Raw genomic sequence first — 23,606 nt, forward strand, 5'->3', positions numbered from 1 at the left:
TTCACCCAGAAGCTCCATATGCAGGCCTGCTCATTGACAATGACTTATCCAACAGGGTCAACCCAATGTATCTACCTTACCTTTACAGCTACAAGAGTCTTCTCTTCATCTGGGGTCAGGTTGTAGCATTCAGCCAAATACACCTTCCCAAAGGCCCCTTCTCCAAGCTCCCACTTGGGCAAAATGTCTCTCCTCTTGATGTGCTGAACACCTTGAAAATAAAGACATCATCATCATCATCATCCTGCACCTAAAATGTCAGTGTCATTAGACACAGCTTCAGAATGCTTCCTGCCAAGACCGGAGAAGCAAGGGGAAAGAGGAGAGGTGAGTATTTATTTAATTTATTTATTTATTTATTTTAATCAGTGAGTACATGATGGCCATAATACTACATGGTTGACTACGGTCTGTGCATTATACTACATAAAGGACCATGGGCTGTGTATTATATATGGAAGTGCATTATACTATGTGGAGGATTATGGGGGTTCAATATATATTGAGGGCTATGGAGGGAGCAATGTGTCTGCTATTTCATCCTTTTTCTCCGCTCGATGTCTAAAACTCAATGTGGACAAAACAGAATTCATTGTCTTTCCCTCATCTCACTTAACCCCCCCAACAGACCTATCCATCATAGTGAATGGCTGCTCACTCTCCCCAGTCCGGCGTGCTCGCCGCCTCGAGGTAACCCTTGACTCTGCTCTCCTTCAAGCCACATATCCAAGCCCTCTTCACCTCCTGCCGACTCCAACTCAAAAATATTTCCCCGATCCAGACGTTCCTTAACAAAGATTCGCCAAAAACACTAGTGCATGCCCTCATCATCTCCCGCCTCGACTACTGTAACCCACCGCTCTGTGGTCTCCCTTCTAACACTCTCTCACTTCTACAATCTATCATAAACTCTGCTGCCCAATTAATTTACCTGTCCTTCCGCTAGTCCTCAACTTCCCCTCTCTGACAATCCCTCCACTGGCTTCCCATTGCCCAAAGACTACAGTTCAAAACACTAACCATGACATGCAAAGCCATCAGCAACCTGTCTCCTCCATACATCTGTGATCTAGTCTCCCAATCCTCACAAAATGTCCTTCTATACCCCCCTCTTATATCCACTTCCCACAATTGCATCCAAGATTTCTCCTGTGCCTCCCACATACTCTTGAACTTTTTACCCCAACATATTAGACTTTTGCCTCACATGGAAATCTTCAAAAGTAACCTGAAGACCCGCCTCTTCTGACAAGCCTGCAACCTGCAGTAACCCTCAGTCCACCACAACCATCTCTATCCTCACCTACTGTATCCTCACCCATCCCTTGTAGACTGTGAGCCCTTGCGGGCAGGGTCCTCTCTCTCCTCCTGTTCCAGTCTGTGCCTTGTATTGTACATGATTATTGTACTTGTTTTTTTCCTATGTATACCCCCTTTTTCATACTTAGGCCCTGTGCGCACTAGAAAACGGAATTTTCTTAAGAAAATTCCGCAGGGTCTGAAAGATTACCGCATCCTCGGTAAAAAAACGCAGCAAACCGCACCCGAAAACCGCTTGCAGTATTACCGCGGTTTTGCCGCTGTATTTTTACCGCGGTTTTGCCGTGGGTTGGTACATGTGTTTTAATGCATTCAATGCAATAAAGCACATTGAAAAAAAAAAAAAAAGAAGTAATTTCCTTCTGAGATAGATAGCAGATAGATAGATAAATAGACAGATAAAAGAATAGATAGAGGGTTAAATAGATAGATAGAGGACAGATCAATCAACACGCTGCATTTCTCCCGAGCGGTAGTGTTGTTCACATTACCGGCCACGAGAAATAACCTGTGGTTACCTCTGCAGGCTCGTTACGAGGCTGCATTCTGTACAGTGTCAGTCGCGGCTGGATGCAAGTGTCGTGGGACCTCTGTGGATTACGCCGAAGCTGTGTATTTGGGGAGGGGTTAATAAAGTGGTGAAAGAGGGGCTTTTTTGTGTTTTATTTAAAATAAAGGATTTTTCGGTGTGTGTGTTTATTCACTTTACTTACAGGTTAATCATGGAAGCTGTCTCAGACGCTGCCATGATTAAAGCCTGGACGTAGTGGCAGCGATGCGCTGCCATTAACTCATTATTACCCTGATTGCCATCACATCACAGCAACAGGAAGAGCCGGGGACACTCCGGGACTGCCGCATAATGAATGCGACAGTCCCGGGGCAGCTGCAGGCTGATATTCTCAGCTGCGGGAGGGGGGGTCATTAACCCTGCCACTCTCCCTCCCCAGCCTGAGAATACCGGGCCGCTGCTGTGTGTTTACCTCGGCTGGACGGTAAAAATATGGCGGAGCCCGCGTGTTTTTTTATGTCAGTTTGATTTCTATGTGTATTCTACATGTCTGTGTCTGTGTGTGAGTGCAATATGTGTGTTTACTATATGTCTGTGTGTGATATGTGTGTGTTTACTCTCTGCTCTGCTTCCTCTTCCTGTCATAATGACATCACTTCCCTGCAAACCGCAGGCAGTGATGAACATTATGTCCCGAAACCGCGAAATAAAGCAGGGAATAATGCAGGAAAACGCAATGAACCGCACAGAATTTGCTGCCTTCGTTATTCCCTGCGGGATTTCCCGATTACATTACAGTCAATGGAGTGAAATCCTGCAGCGACGTGCGGAAAAGAATTGACATGCAATTGTTTTTGCTGCGGAAATCCCACAGCAAAACATGCAGCTGTCAAAATCCGCATAGTGCGCACAGCATTTTTTTTTCCCATAGGATTTGCTGGTGAATCACTGCAGAGATGTTATGAATATAACATGCAGCGAAACATGCAGTAAAACCGCAGGAAATCCGCGGCAAAAACCGGTAAGTGCGCACAGAGCCTTAAAGTGCCATGGAAAAAATGGCGCTATAATAATAAATAATAATATATGGAGGACTATAGTGTGCATTATACTATATGGAGGACTATGGGGGTAAATTATACCATATGAAGGACTATGTGGCGTTCACTGTACTGCGGTATAAGGAGGACTATGGAGGGTGCATTATATATGGAGGACTATGGGGTGCTCATATACTATATGGAGAACTATGGGATGTGCATTATATTATATGGAGGACTATGGGGAGTGCATTATACTATATGGAGGACTATGGGGAGTGCATTATACTATATGGAGGACTATGGGGAGTGCATTATACTATATGGAGGACTATGGGGAGTGCATTATACTATATGGAGGACTATGGGGGGTGTATTATACTATATGGAAGGTGAAGGCAATGTGGGGCCCATTATACTATATGGAAGGTTATGTGGGGGCCATTATAATATTTAGAGGGCTATGAGGAAGCCTTTATACTTTATGGGGGACTATTTGAGGGCCATTATACTGTATGCAAGCAATTACACAGTGTGAAGAAATGTGTGGGGTCCATCATACAGTGTGTAGGGTAATTGGGGTCCATTATACAGTGTGTTTTTATGCATTCAAGCAAACTTTTTTCTTTGGGGGAAGGGGAGGGGAGGAGCCCAATAAGAACTTCTGCTATGGGATTCCATGATTCTTAAAGGGAACCAATCACCGGCATTTTCGTATATAGCCTCGAGCCAGTGCTATGCTGGCACTATCAGACTGATTCTATACATACCTGTAGTGGTCAGCTCAGATGTTTAGGTTATGAAATTCAAGAAAGTAAAGTTTATAAAATTAGCAGCTTCTTGAGTGACAGCAGCTGAGGAGCAGATAATAGCGGGGGGAGGGGAGTATTCATATTTATATCCCCCCAGTTAGAATTAGCATAAGTATTATACAATCAATTTAATTTTTGACTTGTAGGACTTGTGATGAGGTCATACCCATGTGACCAGAAGGGGTGGGGCCTCAGCCAACAAAGCGGATACCAGGAAGCAACATTTTTCTGTTGGCTGAGGCCCTGCCCCTTTTCATCACATGGGTAGGACCTCGGAACAGGTCCTGTAAAGCGGGCTTTACACGCTACAACAAATCTAAGGATGTGTCGGCGGGGTCACGTCGTAAGTGACGCACATCCGGCATCGTTGGTGTTGTTGTAGCATGTAACAGCTACGTGCGATTGCGATTGAACGTAAAACCGTTCATCGCACGCACGTCGTTCATTTCCTTAAAATTGCACGTCGGGTTGTTCAATGTTCCCGAGGTACCACACATCGTAGTGTGTGACACCCCGGGAACGATGAACACAGCTTACCTGTGTCCTGTGGCTCCCGCTGGCAATGCAGAAGGAAGGAGGTGGGCGGGATGTTACGTCCCGCTCAGCTCCGCCCCTCCGCTTCTATTGGTCGGCTGCCGCGTGATGTCGCCGAGCGTCCCTCCCACTCCAGGAAGTGGATGTTCGCCGCCCACAGCGAGGTCGTATGGACAGGTTATGGGATGTGTTATGGGAAATAATCGTTTGTGTGACACTGTCAACAAATTGAACGTGCCGCACATACGATGGGGGCGGGTATGATCACATACGATATTGTATGTGATATCGTAAGGTGTAAAGCAGGCTTTAGTCAAAAAATAAATCGATTGTATAATACTTATGCTAATTCTTAACAGGGGGAGGATATAACTATGAATTCCATCCCAGATATTATCTGCTCCTCAGCTGCTGTCACTCAAGAAGCTGATGATTTTATAAAACTTTACTTTCTTGGATTTCAAAAACTAAACATCTGAACTGACCACTACAGTTATGTATAGAATCAGCCTGATCGTGCCAGCATAGCACTGGCTCGAGGCTATATACGAAAATGCCGGTGATTGGTGCACTTTAGGTATGCTCCTGTTTGTACCCCAAGTGTCATTACCCTGTACCCCGAGTATCGTTACCCTGTACCCATTGTGTATATATACACAAATACATATATATATATATTTATTTTCTTACAGGCGTCACAGAAGTATTGCGGGTTCTCGATGAAGTTGTGTTTGGTTCCATCCAGCTTCCCTTCAGCAGAGGTGAGGGGGCTGCTGCCAAAATTCATGAAGTGTAAAGACATGGCCAAGTCATCTTCTTGTGCCAATACTGCCGCCCCTGAAAGAAATACCACCTACTAACAACACATCTTTATAATATATACTTCTGTTTTTGTCCTGTACTGACACATTGCAACAAACAGTTCTAAAGAGCTAAAAATCACAGATGCGACTGTAACGACCCCTCAGCTGTGAGAGGTGGGACATGTAGGACATCAGCGTTCCTGTGTGTATGTAAAGGGGATACATCACCTGCAGCCACACAAATTTTCCACTGAAGCCTTGTAATAAGAGATGGCGTCCAGACGGATAATGAATCAATACATCTTTATAAAGGAAGAGAGGGAAACCATAATATGGTATCATCGTCACTAGATCGTCCGCTGCACATCCTAAGTACCTGTGGTTATAGGTATTGTTCAATGAGAATTTCCATTATGTATAAAAGGATATTGCAAAATACCTGACATCAGAGGACAATAGAGTGCATGAGAAACCAAGTAACAGTACTGTGAGGAGGGGGGTGCTGCCTAGAGAAAGCGACTAAATGTCTCCATGAAAGGTCCCATAGCCACCGATCAGTGCTCATTTAGTCATGTGACACTGATGACATCACTGGTCTCCAAGTAATATCTTAGAACGATGATGTAGCGCCCCTGAGGCCATCAGGGAGCTACAAGGTACTGCATCCCTCACCAGGATGCAGGGCCAACCCCCAGGAACCCAGAAGACCAGTGCCAGTAACACACAAACACCCCAGATAATCCCTGTTTTTCCCCCAAATTCACCCGTAGACTGGTACCAGGCTAGGGTTGGACCAATGGATGGCTGCCTAGAGGTGGAGCCAATCCAGTCCACTAGACGAACAGGTGGTAGGGGCAGACAGTGGAGAGTCAGACAGTGGAGAGTGAGGAGTCGAGGAGTGACAGTGAAAGAGAGCAGACGCACTGACTGGAGTGAACAGTGACCTGAGGGCCCAGGCGGTTAGTTGCCGGTGGAGTACAGTGGAGTGCTCCCGGAACTACGTACCAACAGGGTACAGAATCCTAGGACAGGCAAATGCTCCAGGCAGAACTGACAAAATCTGCACAGTGAGGGGACCATCAAGGACCTCATTGACCTTGAAGTTAGGGACTCAGTAGCAAAGGGAGAACCGGGGACCAGGACCAGAGACTCCAACCCCACAGGGTTCACGCTACCGTCATACGGACGACCGTTAAGAGACTACCAGGAGGGGACCCCCAGCCACTCCAAACCATGGGGACCCACCAACCAAAGAAAGGTGCAGGGGAAAGAAGCCACCAGGTCATTAAACCGGCACTGGGACTAAGGGGACCTGCGGTTAAGACCAACCAGCCTTGGGTGACCAGTTACCAGCTTGCAGTGAGTAAAGGAACCAGTTACACGGAAACTCCCAATGTGGCCTACCTTCTTTCAACACCCGTTACCTCACCTACCCTCTGGGACCCGGCCCTGCTTGCGGAGGCCCTAACATCCAGGCTGCCACTAACACCAGCCCCAGTAGTGAGAACTGTGCAGCGGCGGCTCCATTCCTATAGCCGCAAAACCGCAAGTGGTGTCATGTGTGAACATTATTCAAATCCCCTGTAAATATCCCCCTTTTCAAAAAGCACCTAGGGCACGGAACCGGGAAACGGCCACCAAAGTGACATTCCCCAGTTATACACCGCCCGGGACCGAGTAACACAACCCTGGGCGACACAGCTTTTTCCTGGCGTCATGAACAGGATTGAACTGGACCCGGTCAAATCGGGTGACGTGTGCCTTTATAGACTGTATTTTATGGACTGTGTTTTATGGACTGTGTTTTATTGCTTGAAAAACCGCCACCATTTTGGTGTGAAAAGCAACTGTGCTACAGCAGTGAAAAGGCGCGAAAAGAAACCCCACCCACAACCTCTGTAAGCGTGGGCGGAAGGGGACAGTAACCTGACCCAGAAGTTCCTGAGGTGATCGAGTCCCGCAAGAAAGTGGCAATGAAAAAGAAACCCAAGGGAGTGCGCCAAGGAACCAGTTAATCCTAAGCGCGTGCAGAGGGACGAGGATGAGCAGGTCGTACCAGTCCCGCCACCTTAAAACCGGAGGAGTCAGATTCGGCTTCTAGTACCCCGGAGGCTGCGTACGGGGGGTAATGGCTTCCGTGCTGTCCCCACGATGCAGTCTCTGCCTGGGGTCCTGGAGCCGGTGCAAGATGAGGAGCCTGTTGCCCCCAGAAAGCGATGTCCCACTACCGGCTCACGGTGGAGTGCTCCTAGAACTACGCACCAACGGGGTACAGAATCCCAGGTCAGGCAAAAGCTCCAGGCAGACCTGATAAAATCTGCACAGTGAAGGGACCATCAAGAACCTCACTGACCTTGAAGTTCGGGACTCAGTAGCAAAGGGAGAACCGGGGACAGGATAAGAGACTCCAACCCCACAGGGTTCATGCTACCATCATACGGACTGCTGAAGAAGACAACCAGGAGGGGACCCCCAGCCGCTCTACGCCATGGGGACCCACCAACCAAAGAAAGGTGCAGGGGAAAGAAGCTATCAGGTCACTAAACCGGCACTGGGACCTGCGGTTAAGACCAGCTGGCCTCGGGTGACCAGTTACCAGCTTGCAGTGAGTAAAGGAACCAGTTGCACTGAAACTCCCGTTGTGGCCTACCTTCTTTCAACACTCGTCTGCCTCACCTATCCTCTGGGGCCCGGCCCTGCTTGCGGAGGACCTAACATCCAGGCTGCCACTAACACCAGCCCCAGTAGTGAAAACTGTGCAGCGGCAGCTCCATTCCTATAGCTGCAACCAGCAAGTGGCGTAACGTGTGAACATTATTCAAATCCCCTGTAAATATTCCCCTTTTTAAAAAGCACCCAGGGCATGGGACCGGGCAACAGCCACCAAAGTGACATTCCCCAGTTATACACCGCTCGGGACCAAGTTCCCCATATCCCATATGGTCGACACAATGACATCATTACTCACCAAAGAAATATAGGCTGTAGTTTTTTAAATATGACATCACTACCCTCAAAATATACAATATAGACCATGTCAATGACATCACTACTGATAAAATATAAGGTATGGCTTATACCAGTGAGATCATGTGTCGCCCTGGGCAAGCCAGGGGACACAGGTCACACACCACCACACCCTACATCCCAGGTAGGAACACCACAGCTAACCAGAAATCCTTGTTGCCTTCCTCCAGAGGCTGATGATTCACACCAGGGGGTGGGCCAGGCGGTTGGCTCCGCCCACCGAGGAGTTCACAGCTCTGGAGGCGGGAGAAACCAGGCAGTTGAGTCTAGGAGGGAGAAGTGGAAGCAGATAGCTCAGGGAGGAGCAGGAGTGAGGAGCTAAGATGAGCTAAGGAAGTGAAAGTGAAAGTAGAAAAGTAGAAAAGGAGGAAAGCAAGTGAGGTGACAAGAAGGAAGGAAAGCCTGAAGGGTCCAGCTTTGTGTAGGGCCAGGTCAGCAAGGTCAGCAACGGCGGTGACTGTCTGGAGGGGGACCGTTTGGAAGTTCCTGGAAGGACCCCGTTGGCTGTGTGCCCGGTGGTCTGGAGCAGTGTTCCGAAGGACAGTCAGCACCAGGGCAGGGGCCTCTCGGACCCCCGGCAAGGCTAGGAGTCGCCAAATTTGCCAAATCCGTCAGTGAAGGGGACGTAGATCCCCCAACAACAAAGACCCGATTGAAGGCAACAGCCCAGCCAGTATAGAAGAGACACCGCCACCGCCAAGGCATCCGTTTCTTAGGGCCAGCGCCTGCGGGCAAAGAGTAGAGCTCCCCTGGTCCAGCTTGAAGCCGGGGAGCGGGTTACCGGTGGGGACCCATCGCAACCAACCAGTACATCAAGGTGCAAGGAAAAGGGACATCACCGTCACCTACCGGGAGAGCAAGTGCAGCCGTCCGTGGGACCGTCTATCCAGCCGTTTGGTTTACCGTAAAAACTGTGTCACGTCTCAGGCTGAGTGAGTACCACAGTGCCGCAAGGCACAGCGCTGCCCCTGCGTCCCTGCGCCCACCAGGCCCTGCACCTCACAAACCATCACCGGGCCCCGGGATCACCAACCCCTACCCACGGAGGGGCAACACAACACCTGGCTGCTCCGCATCACCATCCCCGGGAGCCCCGTATAGAGCAGCGGTGGTGAAATCACCACAACCGTGGGTGGCGTCACGGACAATAAATACTTCCCACACCCAACAATCCCCTTTCACTCACGGGCGAGGAGTGCCGCTCGAGAAACCCCCGGGATCCGGCCCACCGCTCGAGCCACCACTGAGCAGCAGCCGCCGGACCCGAGCAGAAGGGGGTGAGCGCGGTGTGCTGACACCCTCCTCCCCGCCCGCGACAACTTGGCGTCACGAACAGGATCTTACCGCTCTGCCGTTTGGTAGAGGTGCGCCTTGTTACCGCCGGAGGTATCCGGCAGAAAAATTTCAGAAGTCGCCATCTTTGGCGCGAAAAGTTCCCGCTCGAGCGTCTTCTCGAGTAGTAGAGGCACGAAGGCCAAAACCCCGCCCCGAGAGAGGAGGGGCCGGAAAGAGCTAAGGGGGACGCTGTGAAGATGTAATTTACCCTCTCACTGTATATGCTGTACAGATTCCTATTTCAAGCTGGGTTCATTGTCTTATTTGAACTACTTCTGTGTACATTTCTATTGTTGTAGGTAATCACCCCCTAAAATGCAAGGTTATATCCTCTTGAGGCACTTCCATCCCTGGGAGTAGGGGGAGGTGGGCCTAGAGTCCAGCTAGTGTAAACTCTGCTTACCTGGGAGATTCAGTGAAAAAAAGACATATATATATATATATATATGTGAGAATCGGGTTTTAGCCGCGCTAAGAAACCACTGTTGCCAGGATGTAGTTTATATTGAAAAACTCTTTCTTTATTACAGCATCCAACGCGTTTCAGAGACATAAGCCGTCTCCTTCTTCAGGGAAAAAGAGAATAATGATGTATTCTCTTTTTCCCTGAAGAAGGAGACGGCTTATGTCTCTGAAACGCGTTGGATGCTGTAATAAAGAAAGAGTTTTTCAATATAAACTACATCCTGGCAACAGTGGTTTCTTAGCGCGGCTAAAACCCGATTCTCACATATATATATATATATATATGTCTTTTTTTCACTAAGTCTTCACGGGGCTGCTGCTGGAACCACGCGGACACTCATATGCTTTACAAGGGGTTGTGACTGGCACAACCGCTCCAGGTGAGTGTATCTTTCTACATCCTTACACGGTAAATACCGGGTAAAACCCTATTTGCGCCTTTTCTCCCCCCTTTCAGCAGTACCTGGGAGATTCAGTCAGAGTGAGCTGAAACTTGAAGGGAGCAGGAGCTCCAGCCTGTGTGGCTGTGGACACAGACGGAGCTAGGCCTGTGTGGCGGCCCGTGGGATTGTGTGGAACTCTTTGGACTACTGTAAGGACGATTGCTTTGTAATCCGGTCCGAGGATTGTCGGGAAGGGCCCCCGAATCTGTTTTACGTGGACTTATCGTGTGCTGTTCCAGTGTTCTTGTGAATAAACCTGTTGGATCGTTCCTCGGCCTGTTGTCTCTCCTTGCTCTGCTGTACACCCCGTCACAAACTGGTTGGCAGCGCTGGGATCAGAGCAGAAGGAATGGAGGACAATGGCTCAACATCAGGAACCAGCACTGCAGAGTACAAGACCTGGACTTTGGGGAGCCTGCAATCAAAGGCCCGTGAAGTAGGAGTTCGTTTCAAAAGGACTCTCCAAGGAGCAGCTGATTGAGGCGCTAGAAGGAGTCTGCTCGCAAAATGACGTGGAGGAAGGATCCTCACAGCAAAGGGAGGAAAGACGGGAGCTGGAGGTAAATACCCAAAAAAGTCAATGGATTGTGTGGTATGAAGAGGAGATGGCACTGCTTGGAGATGAGGTCACCATTGAATATAAGATGGATGCTATTCGCAGAGCTCAAGAGAGGGCATTGCTGGAGAGGAGATTTGCTGTGGAAGCAGCTAGAGGCTCCAGACAAACTTTAACCACAGCACCAACTATGAGGGAATTCTCCAGAGTGTCCCGCAAGGACTTTAAGCCATTTAATGAAGCTGCAGGTGACATTGAGGGCTTCTTTCAGGACTTTGAGCATCAGTGCCGATTAATGGAAGTCCCAGAAAGAGAGCGAGTCAGACACCTGGTGGGCCTCTTGGAGGGTGGAGCTGCCGACGCCTATAGAGCTATGGACCCTCAGTGGAATTGTGAGTATGGGGAGATAAAACAGACCATTCTGGAACATTATGCCGTGACCCCAGATACTTATAGGACTAAGTTCCGTACATTAGCCTGTGATGGAGAAGTGTCTTTCAAGATGTTTGCCCACAGACTGAAACAAGTGTGCCATCGCTGGCTGGAGGGAGAGGGAGCCTTAACTTGGCAGACCTTCCTCCAGGTCATCCTAAAAGAACAATTCTTTGCCCAGTGCCCCGCTGAGATCCGGGAATGGGTGCGTGAGAGAAAACCAGCGACAGTGGAGGAAGCTGCTGCTCTAGCTGATGAGGTGCTCACTATCAAGCCTCAGTGGAGGGTTTTGTTGGAGGATGGAGAGACGCCTAACAGCTCCACAACACCGGATGCCCCCAGCTATTCTGCCCCCATTGTTCCCCGTTCCTCTAAGCCACCACATGTTGATACCCGTGTTAATGTGCCTTCAGTTGCTTCTACTGCACTTTCTGGAATACGCCGGGGAGAGGAAGTAACAGAGCGCAGGTGTTATGTTTGTAGGCATCCCGGGCATTTGCAGGCCTCATGCCCAGCCAGCCCATGGAGGAATCATCCTCAAACCCCTACAGCACCTTCAGGTGGGAGTCGGCCTCCAAGTTCCCCTACCCCTTACCCAAGAGGACGCCTTGGATGGAGGGAGACCCAGCTCAGATGCTATCAATGTGGACAGCCAGGGCATCGGCAAGTCTCCTGCCCAGCTGTTCAAATGAGGACTGATCCTGCGCCCAATCGGATTGTTAATTATTTACAGCCCAGCGCCATGGAGGAAGATGTGGCACCGCTATGTGAGGACTGGCCTAGTGACTCAGCCCCCCATGTTGCACCACCAGGAGTTTACGGGGTGCGACCTGCAGTTATGACGACTTCTGCTCATCGAGGTAAGCACTTGCAGGAGGTTGTGCTGGATGGACAGAGACTTGTTGGATTTTGTGACTCGGGTGCTTTCCTCACACTGGCTGATCCCCGAGTGGTTCGGCCTGAGGCAATCCATAGAGGACCTGGGATTGTCATTGAACTGGCTGGTGGACAATGGAGGACTATTCCCACAGCCACTGTGGATCTGAGCTTTGGTTTTGGGGTCAGGCGATGTGTGGTTGGGGTGATGGGTGGTCTGCCTGCAGCTGTTCTCCTGGGCAATGATGTGGGAGAGCTACGATGCCAATTCGTGGCTGCATGAAGCCACATGTAAGTAACGCTCTGCCTGTGTGTACTTAACCAGTGACCTGTAGAGGTCCCTAGTACGTACACAAGTTGGGAGGGGGAGGGATTGTGAAGATGTAATTTACCCTCTCACTGTATATGCTGTACAGATTCCTATTTCAAGCTGGGTTCATTGTCTTATTTGAACTACTTCTGTGTACATTTCTATTGTTGTAGGTAATCACCCCCTAAAATGCAAGGTTATATCCTCTTGAGGCACTTCCATCCCTGGGAGTAGGGGGAGGTGGGCCTAGAGTCCAACTAGTGTAAACTCTGCTTACCTGGGAGATTCAGTCAGAGTGAGCTGAAACTTGAAGGGAGCAGGAGCTCCAGCCTGTGTGGCTGTGGACACGGACGGAGCTAGGCCTGTGTGGCGGCCCGTGGGATTGTGTGGAACTCTTTGGACTACTGTAAGGACGATTGCTTTGTAATCCGGTCCGAGGATTGTCGGGAAGGGCCCCCGAATCTGTTTTACGTGGACTTATCGTGTGCTGTTCCAGTGTTCTTGTGAATAAACCTGTTGGATCGTTCCTCGGCCTGTTGTCTCTCCTTGCTCTGCTGTACACCCCGTCACAGACGCGATGGCGGCTGGACGCATGTAGCTGCAGCTATAAAAGCAGGGACGCCAGGACTCTGCAGCGATATTGGGTTCCTGGAAGACCTCGTTATCAAGATGCAAAACCCTGCTCACAACGAGGAAGCCCCCGCGCCTGGCACGGCGACGTGGTTGAGGGACCGGACTGTCCCGCTGAGTAATCGTCTGTAGGCCCATATGCAACTCCTCCTGGAGGAGTGGGAGACCGACATGGCGGATGTGGTGGCTGCTATGTGGAGACGCGAGGCAGAAGAGGATTTGGAGGAGCGGGTAAGCGACCCACGCCCCTGTATTCCTGAGGGATCGGCCGTTGGAGCTGAGGGGCCCGGCCGGCTTCCGCTCACCCTGCCTCTCTCCCTGCTACCCGTAATAGCTGCTGCCGCCCCGCCATTAGGCCCGCTACCTGCCCAACCGGTAGCGATACCCTGCCCAGCCGCTCCGGCGGACCAGCCGGCTGCAGACGTCTGGGACGTCCCTGAAGTATACCAGGGGGAACCGCTGGAACCGCGACCCCTTAACAGCATGGTGCCAGAAGTCCCAGTAGAGACTGTGCCAGACCCTGAGCCCGAGACCGTGGCCTGGATGAAGGCCCGGGTGATGCAATTCCACCAGCGTCAGCAGGATCAGATCTTCCGGATGATGGAGCAGTGGACCAACGAGGTGGAGGAGCTGCTTACAACTGCCCCGAGGTACGGAGGGGGAATGGATGTAGCAGAACCGACTGGTGACCCACGTCCCTATGTCCTACCAGGACCGGCCGCTGCGGCTGAGGGGCCCGGCATAGTCTCGGCCTATGCATCACCCTTGCCGTTACTTATGGGGCGCCTTAATGTAAGCTCGCCTAATCTGCTGCTCCGTGCTACCGCAGAAGGGGCTGAAGTGTTGGATGCTGGAGACCAGGAGGCTGCGGCAGCTGGCGGCAACCCGCCTGACGCAGGAACAAGAGATGACGACTCCTGCCCCAGCTCCGGGTCCGCTGTTGCAGTTGAAGGAGCAAGTGAGCGTTCCCACTATGTAGGAGCCCCAGTGGTCGTCCATGCCCCGTGTACCGGTGGAAATGAGTACCGGGTGCCCCTGTCACCGCAGGCATGTCAGTGCATGTTGGATATGCTGGTGGAGGGGGATGGAGCTGCGTTAGCTGAATATCCGGAGTAGGGCAGCGGATGCCCGCTGCAGCAGTCCCCGTTGGGACCACCACTGAAGTTGTGTGAATTCATGTTGAAAAGTTTGTTTGAAAGTTCTGCTAATTATGAAAATGATTACCGAGTACCTAACCTGATTGTGAAAAAGTGATTTGCAACCGGCTGGAGCCGGCACCGTTGTCCCTGTGGGGACCGTTTAAAAGTTTTGCATGAGGAACTGCTCATGGACAAGCCCGTGAACTTGCAGGGCAACCACAAACGTTAAGTGGCTTGTAAATAAGTTGTTTGCCGTTACCGTTTTCCGCAATGCCGCCTCCGGAGACACAGGTTGGAGGGAGGGCCCTCAGCAGAGCAGGCTGGGGCCCAGCCACCAAAGGAACCGGTGGCTACCCTCTGGAGGGGAAGGACAGATCCCGCTCGGGTACCGTGTGCTGGACTGTGGGTCAAGGGGTGCTGCCTGGGTTTTAGGGGCAGCATCAGGGCCAGGTTGCTTGGGTGGGAGAGTGCGGAAACTGTAACCGTAAACCGTTTGCAACGTTTAAGAAATGTGCCTCCCGTTATGGGAAGATTCATTAAAAATGTAAATATGTTATTTTACCCTGTTATCTTTTACAGAAAAATAAAACCGGTGTTGGACGGCAGCCCGCGGACGGTCTGCATTTTGCTAAGGGGGAATGTGTCGCCCTGGGCAAGCCAGGGGACACAGGTCACACACCACCACACCCTACATCCCAGGTAGGAACACCACAGCTAACCAGAAATCCTTGTTGCCTTCCTCCAGAGGCTGATGATTCACACCAGGGGGTGGGCCAGGCGGTTGGCTCCGCCCACCGAGGAGTTCACAGCTCTGGAGGCGGGAGAAACCAGGCAGTTGAGTCTAGGAGGGAGAAGTGGAAGCAGATAGCTCAGGGAGGAGCAGGAGTGAGGAGCTAAGATGAGCTAAGGAAGTGAAAGTGAAAGTAGAAAAGTAGAAAAGGAGGAAAGCAAGTGAGGTGACAAGAAGGAAGGAAAGCCTGAAGGGTCCAGCTTTGTGTAGGGCCAGGTCAGCAAGGTCAGCAACGGCGGTGACTGTCTGGAGGGGGACCGTTTGGAAGTTCCTGGAAGGACCCCGTTGGCTGTGTGCCCGGCGGTCTGGAGCAGTGTTCCGAAGGACAGTCAGCACCAGGGCAGGGGCCTCTCGGACCCCCGGCAAGGCTAGGAGTCGCCAAATTTGCCAAATCCGTCAGTGAAGGGGACGTAGATCCCCCAACAACAAAGACCCGATTGAAGGCAACAGCCCAGCCAGTATAGAAGAGACACCGCCACCGCCAAGGCACCCGTTTCTTAGGGCCAGCGCCTGCGGGCAAAGAGTAGAGCTCCCCCGGTCCAGCTTGAAGCCGGGGAGCGGGTTACCGGTGGGGACCCATCGCAACCAACCAGTACATCAAGGTGCAAGGAAAAGGGACATCACCGTCACCTACCGGGAGAGCAAGTGCAGCCGTCCGTGGGACCGTCTATCCAGCCGTTTGGTTTACCGTAAAAACTGTGTCACGTCTCAGGCTGAGTGAGTACCACAGTGCCGCAAGGCACAGCGCTGCCCCCGCGTCCCTGCGCCCACTAGGCCCTGCACCTCACAAACCATCACCGGGCCCCGGGATCACCAACCCCTACCCACGGAGGGGCAACACAACACCTGGCTGCTCCGCATCACCATCCCCGGGAGCCCCGTATAGAGCAGCGGTGGTGAAATCACCACAACCGTGGGTGGCGTCACGGACAATAAATACTTCCCACACCCAACAATCCCCTTTCACTCACGGGCGAGGAGTGCCGCTCGAGAAACCCCCGGGATCCGGCCCACCGCTCGAGCCACCACTGAGCAGCAGCCGCCGGACCCGAGCAGAAGGGGGTGAGCGCGGTGTGCTGACACCCTCCTCCCCGCCCGCGACAATCACTACTCGATAAAATATAAGTCATAGATAATGCTGATGACATCACTACTGTCCAAATATAAGTTATAGATAATCACTATTGTTTAGTATATGTAATGTTTTGTAGCAATGACATCACTATTGCTTTAGTATATGTAATGTTTTGTAGGAACGGCATCACTATTGCTTTAGTATTTGTGATGATTCGTAAAAATGACATCACTATTGTGTGTGGATGTTTTGTAGGAATGACATCACTATTGTTTCTGGATGTTTTGTAGGAATGACATCACTACTCTCCAGTAAGTCTCATCCTATGCTGAATCCCTGCACCAAGAAGGGTCTCCTATATAACTGCAGCCGTAGTTGAGGTCTACGGGGATCCATTAATGTATATAACACTATAAGATGCCTGCATCTAATCATGCTGGCTGGTTAAGTGACGGCTTACGTGATCCATCAGCTCCTCTACTACTACACATATACAGGCATATATGTACAAATATGGGACTGGCAGAGAAACCCTCTCCACGGTCTTGAGTTTTAAGGTCTACGATGTTTTGTTGAATGACCCAAAATCCAAATTGTGTTCTCCATGTTACGCTGTCTCTATTGGGTCATCTTCATGCAAATGTAATAGGGCACAGCATGGGGTGCTGTTGGTTTGGGTGACTGGACTGGGACTTCGATATGGGTGATCTCTTCTTAGGATCGGTCATTAGTTGAGATTGGTGGGGTCCGAAACCCAATATCCTTACCCATCAGCTGATACCTGGCACCACGACTGATGGAATTCTCCATCGTACGGAGCCGAAACCAAACAGCTTTATACACAGTGTTGTGGCCATTCTTGAGTACTACATTAAGTTCAATGGTTGTTAAGCTGCAGCACCCCAAAAAAGTCCAATATACAGTTTATAGAGCTGTACCTTCAGCCAAATACCAACTGGTGGGGTGCTGGGAGTCAGACCATCACCTATCACCTTATTAAAGTGAATTGGAAAATTGGAAAAAGTTGAACATATATGGTCTCCTCTCCACCAGAAACCGAAATGGTTTGACCTCTGCTGAGGACACTCTCATGATTTGCACCATTGAGTTGGGATTGTCATGGGACTTAGCAATTTATAGGGGACCAGAACCAGGACCAGTCACATAAATATGCTGGATACTTCAGATCGTACCTATTCAAGTGAGTATGGTTGAGCTTGGACTGATCTGCAGGAACAGGAACAGTCACATAAATAATAGAGGTGCTGTTCCAGATTTCGAGGGACTGTTCTGGCTAGATGGCTGTGTCGGTTACTGCAGATTATACCTATTTAAGTGAGTTTGGTTGAACTTAGGCTGATCTGAGGGACCAGGAACAGTCACGTAAATAATAGAGGTGCTGTTCCAGGTCTCCGGGGACTGCTCTGGCTAGATGGCTGTGCTGGTTATTGCAGATTATACCTATCCATGGGAGTATGGTTGAGCTTGGCATGATCTGCAGAAGCAGAAACCGTCTCATAAATAATAGAGGTGCTGTTCCGGGTCCCACGGGACTGATCTGGCTATATTGACTGTGCTGCTTACTGCAGATCGTATCTATTCAAGGGAGAATGGTTGAGCTTGGGCTGATCTGCAGGACCAGGAACAGTCACATCAATAATAGAGGTGCTGTTCCAGGTTTCGGGGGACTGCTCTGACTAGATGGTTGCGCCGGGTCCTGCTGATGGTACCTATTCAAGGGAGTATGGTGGAGCTTGATCTGATCTGCAGGACCAGGAACAGTCACATCAATAATAGAGGTGCTGTTCCAGGTCCTGCATTTCTATTCTGGAGATTATGGAGAAATACTGGTCCATTGCAGGGTAAAGGGTTACTTGTACTGCTCGGCGGCTATAGACTGTAGTGCCGAGGCCACTTTTCCATCTCACACTCTTCCAGCTCTTCTCGGTCTGCCGGGCCCTTGGGAAACAGACGCATCAAACCCATTTAAGGCTTGAATCAATTTCAAAAGTGAATTAGCCGCTTCTTAGTGCCTGGCGCGGGGGGAACAAGCTCTAATGAAGTGCGGCTCTTCCAAACGCTCTTTTCTTGCCTTAGTTAAAGTTGAGAAAATGCAGTTATGCATATCGTACAAAAACAAGATCGACGATTCCCGACTGCCGTTAACCCGCGGAGAGCCTGAGCGGAGAGCGCCCGTGACCATCCCGCGGACCCATCTACTTGTTCCAGAGAGAACAATATGTGTCAGCATGCAGATCAAACCTTATGGACATGGTCAGGGACCTTCACCCATTTCAAACAAAAGGGTCTCCAGCTTGTGCCTCTAGAAATAGAGAAGTGGTAGCGCATGCGCAGCTCTCTGCATTCACTTCTAGGGGAAATTCAAAAAAGCAAATTATTTCAGGAACCCCTATGGATGTGAACAAAACAGATGCGCATGCGCAGCCACCTCCCTTCTGATGTTTCGAGATGGCGGTCTACCTACTGTCATGTTCCTAATCGTGAAAGGGCTCCATGTCCGGATCTTCGACTCAGGGTCATTTTTTATATAGGGACCAGTTGGCCTATGCAGAGGGATGGGGGAGTTAAGCAGAAGGTGGCAAACACCTGTGGTCAGGAGTGGAATATGTTATTGAAATAAGGATGCGGCTACAGAGAAATATTACCATGACGTATCTATAAGGGATAAACGGGTCTCCAGTGACAAACTTCCCCTTAATTTAAACATATTAGTAACGACACAGACTCCTACTTTATTGCCGAATGGCCACAGCTTTATTCAACAGTATATATGTACCAAACTTGTGGCTCAACATGCCACCCCATTAACACCTGAACCTGTACATATATACATATTCTCCACAAAATGACACCTGATAGGTCCATCCGAGAGCCAAACCATCCTTCCTATCCCCCGGCCGTAACCTCCAACCGGCCCAGGGGACCACCTCGGCCGTGACCAACCGACCCGAGGTGTAGGGTAATTAACGTTCCATCGTTAATTACCCCTCCCCAGAACCTGCAGGACCTCCGCCTACAAGTTCCCATCCAACTCAAAGCCACTCCCCCTGAGTGGCTTCATACCAACAAACCAAACCTCTCTGAACGGACCTATCACCCCGCTGTGACAACAACTCAAAAGAAAACAACATCCTTTTTTTTTTTTTTTTTTATATTTCACATTTATTTTCCATTTTTTATTAATTTCTTTTTTTTTTTTTTTTTTTTTATATATACTCTTCATTCTTTTCATTATTATTATCATTTTTATTTATTTATTTATATATTTCTTTTTCTTTTTTTTTTTTTTTTTTTTTTTACATCATTGCAGGGCGGGTGGGCGGGACACGCTGTCTGTAGGTCAAAAGGGGCAGTGACCTCTGCACAGCCCCCTTTATACCCACACACCAACCCTCCCATATCTTGTCCCTCACCCAATCCCTTTTCCCGACTCTCCCACCAATCAGGCAGCCCCTATGTGCCTCCAACCTTAGCACTTAACTCTTTCCTACCCTAACCCTCCCGATCGTCATGGGCCTGTTCACCCCTATGGGGCTCTCTGGCCGTCTTGACGTATCTATAAGGGATAAACGGGTCTCCAGTGACAAACTTCCCCTTAATTTAAACATATTAGTAACGACACAGACTCCTACTTTATTGCCGAATGGCCACAGCTTTATTCAACAGTATATATGTACCAAACTTGTGGCTCAACATGCCACCCCATTAACACCTGAACCTGTACATATATACATATTCTCCACAAAATGACACCTGATAGGTCCATCCGAGAGCCAAACCATCCTTCCTATCCCCCGGCCGTAACCTCCAACCGGCCCAGGGGACCACCTCGGCCGTGACCAACCGACCCGAGGTGTAGGGTAATTAACGTTCCATCGTTAATTACCCCTCCCCAGAACCTGCAGGACCTCCGCCTACAAGTTCCCATCCAACTCAAAGCCACTCCCCCTGAGTGGCTTCATACCAACAAACCTACTGTCGGTACACCAAACCTCTCTGAACGGACCTATCACCCCGCCACAGACCGGCCAAGTGACACCTTACTTGGCCCGGGCCCCCCACACCCCCAATGCTCGTTCCATTCCATCCTTCAAAACCAACGTCCACAAATCCAACCGCCATCCGTGAGAATGGACCCCATCACGCCTCAAATACTGCTCGGTGGACTTCTCCAACTCCTCGAATCAAACCACCAACCTCCATTCCACGCTCCAAACCTGCCAATCGCCCGGTTCCATTTTTTCCCAGACCCTGTTAATCCGATCCACTCCTAAAACGCCACTGCCTTCGGGCTACCATATCAGACCTCACAATCACAATGCCATGGAACGCCCTCCACAAATGAAGTAAGTCCAACTTGCTCTCCCTTTTAACTCTCACGCCGTCCACACTCCAAAGTCATTCCCCCCCACATGCAACATTAAAACAACAGGTTCCTTGTCAATCCGGCTATAATACACCAATTCAGGGCGAACTCTACTCCAAGTCATGCCCCGAACTCCGAGCCATTTCACACGGGCTCCCTACATCGCCGTTCCGTACGAAGAGACTGCCCACCAAACCATCCTCAATATAGGACCCCCCCCTGTCACCAAACATCACCTAATCAGATGTGGTCTAATATACAAACGAAACCTGGAGGAATCCCAGCTCCCAATCCACCGGGTCCAATCCTCACTCAGCCCCCCCACTTAGCCGCTTCGGTCGCTGCCCCAATCCGAAAGGAGTGGGACCCATAATCCCTTGGCTACTCCCCCGGCCCTTACTAAAGCCGTCTTCAACACTGCCATACTGGAATCACGATAAGGCAGATCCATCCACATGTCTAAAGAAACACCGGGGTAGCCACCCCACACCTGCAAGAATTCCGCCACCTGAACCACTGGGCATAGGTGGTGCCCTGGCAAGTCAAACAATGTCACCAGACGTCCCCCACCTATTTGGTCTGTCTATCGAAAACCATACCGGCACTCGCGCCATCCTTACCAAGCGCAACAACCTCCAATAACAGCCCGCCTACCGCATGCCTGGCAGGGCTACCAAATTCTCTGATGCAGAAAGCCCCCGAAAATGCCAATACGAAGGCAACCTTAAACAGCCTCGTACCTAAACGGACCAGCATATATCCCCCAAACACATCACCAACCAATCAACGACGGGAACAATAGTGGCCGTCTCCTGTCTCGCGACCACGCGTCCTTTGAAAACCCTTTATCCCCTACCGCACCAGAAAATCCTTTCCCACGTCCCGAACCCCTTGCATTTTAACAAGAAGGCCAACACCGCCCAACTTGTAATCATCACCGAAACGGACCGGCCTGCTGAAAATTCCCAGCTAATCAATGACAAAACCCCCAGCACTCGGCCTGTCTAACCAAGCTCCATAAAATCCGCCTTCTCCAATTCCTCCCATTCCCGCCACACAGCCTGGTATCGGCACAATTAGCCTCAGTCACCGGTCTCCTGATTCTCTCAAATGCTACCCGACGCCAGGTCACACAGCCATGCCGGGCATAGTTCTCCCACCTTGTCCGCTCCTGGCACCAGTCGCCTGAACCTGTGGTACTGAAACCGAGAGCGCATCAGCCACTTCACTTTGCACTCCGGGCACATGCTGCGCCACCATGCACCTGTTGAGTTCTAAGCAACCCAACACCAGATGTCACAAGTAGCACACCACCGGGGGCGATTTTGACGACCATGAATTGATCGAAATACACCACTGCCATGTCATTACAATGCACCCAAGCTTCTTGCCCGCAAATTCTGGGCCCCAAAACTCCATCGCCACTATGATGGGGGAACATTTCCACCAGCGCCAAATATGTCACAAACCCCTTTTTCCACCCAAAGCCGTGGCCATTAGCCCACACACCAATGCGTCCAAAATTGCCCCAAAACCTGATGCCCCCGCCGCATCAATAAACAGTTCCAGCTGGCTATCTGATACTGCCCTGCTCACCCATAACGTCCGTCCGTTGTATCATTCAAGGAATGCAGCCCCCACCAGCAAACCTCCTTTCATTGTCATTGTCACTCTGACAAATAATTTGTAGCAATCACACCTGCCATTGCGCTCGCCAGACGCCTGTTAAATATTCGCCCCATAGGCCTAGTGCGACCGGCAAAATTCAACTTCCCAAGGACCGACTGAAATCCTGTAACCGCACCTTCTTAGCCCAGTGCAACAACTGCACCGACACCTTCAAAACACGCAGCTCGTCCTCCGGCAATCGGCATTCCATAGCCACCGTGTCAATTTCAATGCCCAAGAAACACAGGGACGTCACTGGCCCTTCTGTCTTCCCCCGTGCCACCGGAATCTCAGGCTTCCTGCAATGCGTTCTTATGTAAATAACAGCAAGGAACAAACCGAGGAGCCCACTGGGCCCACGCAAAAGAAATCATCCAAATAGTGTATCACTGAGTGGACACCCGCCACATCCCTGACTACCCATTCCACAAACGAACTGACGCTTCAAACTAAGCGCCCGAAATAGAACAACCCATGGGCAGGCACTGATCCACATAGTATTGCCCATCCCACCTGCACCCCAAAGGTGAAAAAACTCTCCGGGTGCACCGGAAGTAACCGTAAAGCTGCTTCCACGTCCGCCTTGGTCATCGGGGCCCCTTGCCCACTACCCACACTAACTCCAACGCCTTGTCAAACGATACATAACAGACCACCGGCACTCGGGTGAAATCCCGCCGTCCACCAACAACCCAGCCGGGTAAGAGAGATGATGAAGGAGCCGATACTCACTCGACTCCTTCTTGGGTACCACTCCCAGCAGCGAAAACCCCCAAGTTGGGGAGTGACGGGTCCTGGACCAGAACCCCCCATCCATCCCGCTCCACCCCCTTCTGCAGCCTTTCCGTCACCACCTCCGGATTTCCTTTTCCGGACCCCGAATTACCCGGGCGAAACACCGGCGCCCCCAAATCAAACGGAACCCGGAAACCTTCCATAAAACCCGTAGCAAACAGCTCCGCCGCCCGGTCATCCGGATATCTATTTAAATAGGGACGCATCCCTCGACCCTCACTAGCGTCCTCCCTGTTACCAAAACCTTCCCCCGACTTTTCTTTCCCCCTTTGAAACACCTGGCCAAAGAGTGGGAAACCTCCACAACCGGAACACTCGTGTTTTGAACTGACACGCTGCCCCCAACTTACATTGCCCCTCACTAAATTTCCAACACGCCCCTTTCTTTTTCCAGCCAAAACCCGCCACTCGCGCACGGGCCCCTGGCACCACCTCAAAAGGGCTGCGCCGGAGCCGTTATCAAACGCATCCCCAAAACATATATCTTTGTGTTCCCACCAGATGCCCGGCCGCATAGCCTTCCAATGCCAGTTAGTAAACGTCCTCGGGATCAACCTACACCTTCCCCCCTTTTTTTTTTTTTTTTTTTTTATTTATCCTCCTTATCTTTTAGATTCACTTGCCTTCACTGTATCCAAATTAAACTTTTCCAAGGGAA

The 23,606-nt window shown here is 50.6% G+C and overlaps 1 protein-coding gene across 5 annotated transcripts in view; it reads right to left on the bottom strand.

The window, feature by feature from the left end:
• Positions 1-23,606, bottom strand: part of NTRK1 (neurotrophic receptor tyrosine kinase 1) — a 133,944-nt gene that overhangs the window by 19,443 nt on the left and 90,895 nt on the right. For all 5 annotated transcript variants that reach the window (XM_075330583.1, XM_075330582.1, XM_075330579.1 and 2 more), the window contains exons 12-13: positions 4,908-5,054; positions 81-211 (exon numbers count right to left, since the gene is read on the bottom strand). In XM_075330583.1, the coding sequence (XP_075186698.1) occupies positions 81-211; positions 4,908-5,054 (278 nt within the window). The remainder of the gene's footprint in view (positions 1-80; positions 212-4,907; positions 5,055-23,606) is intronic.

The sequence above is a fragment of the Anomaloglossus baeobatrachus genome, chromosome 12 (genome assembly GCF_048569485.1).
Source record: "Anomaloglossus baeobatrachus isolate aAnoBae1 chromosome 12, aAnoBae1.hap1, whole genome shotgun sequence".
In the NCBI taxonomy this organism is placed as follows: Eukaryota; Metazoa; Chordata; class Amphibia; order Anura; family Aromobatidae; genus Anomaloglossus; species Anomaloglossus baeobatrachus.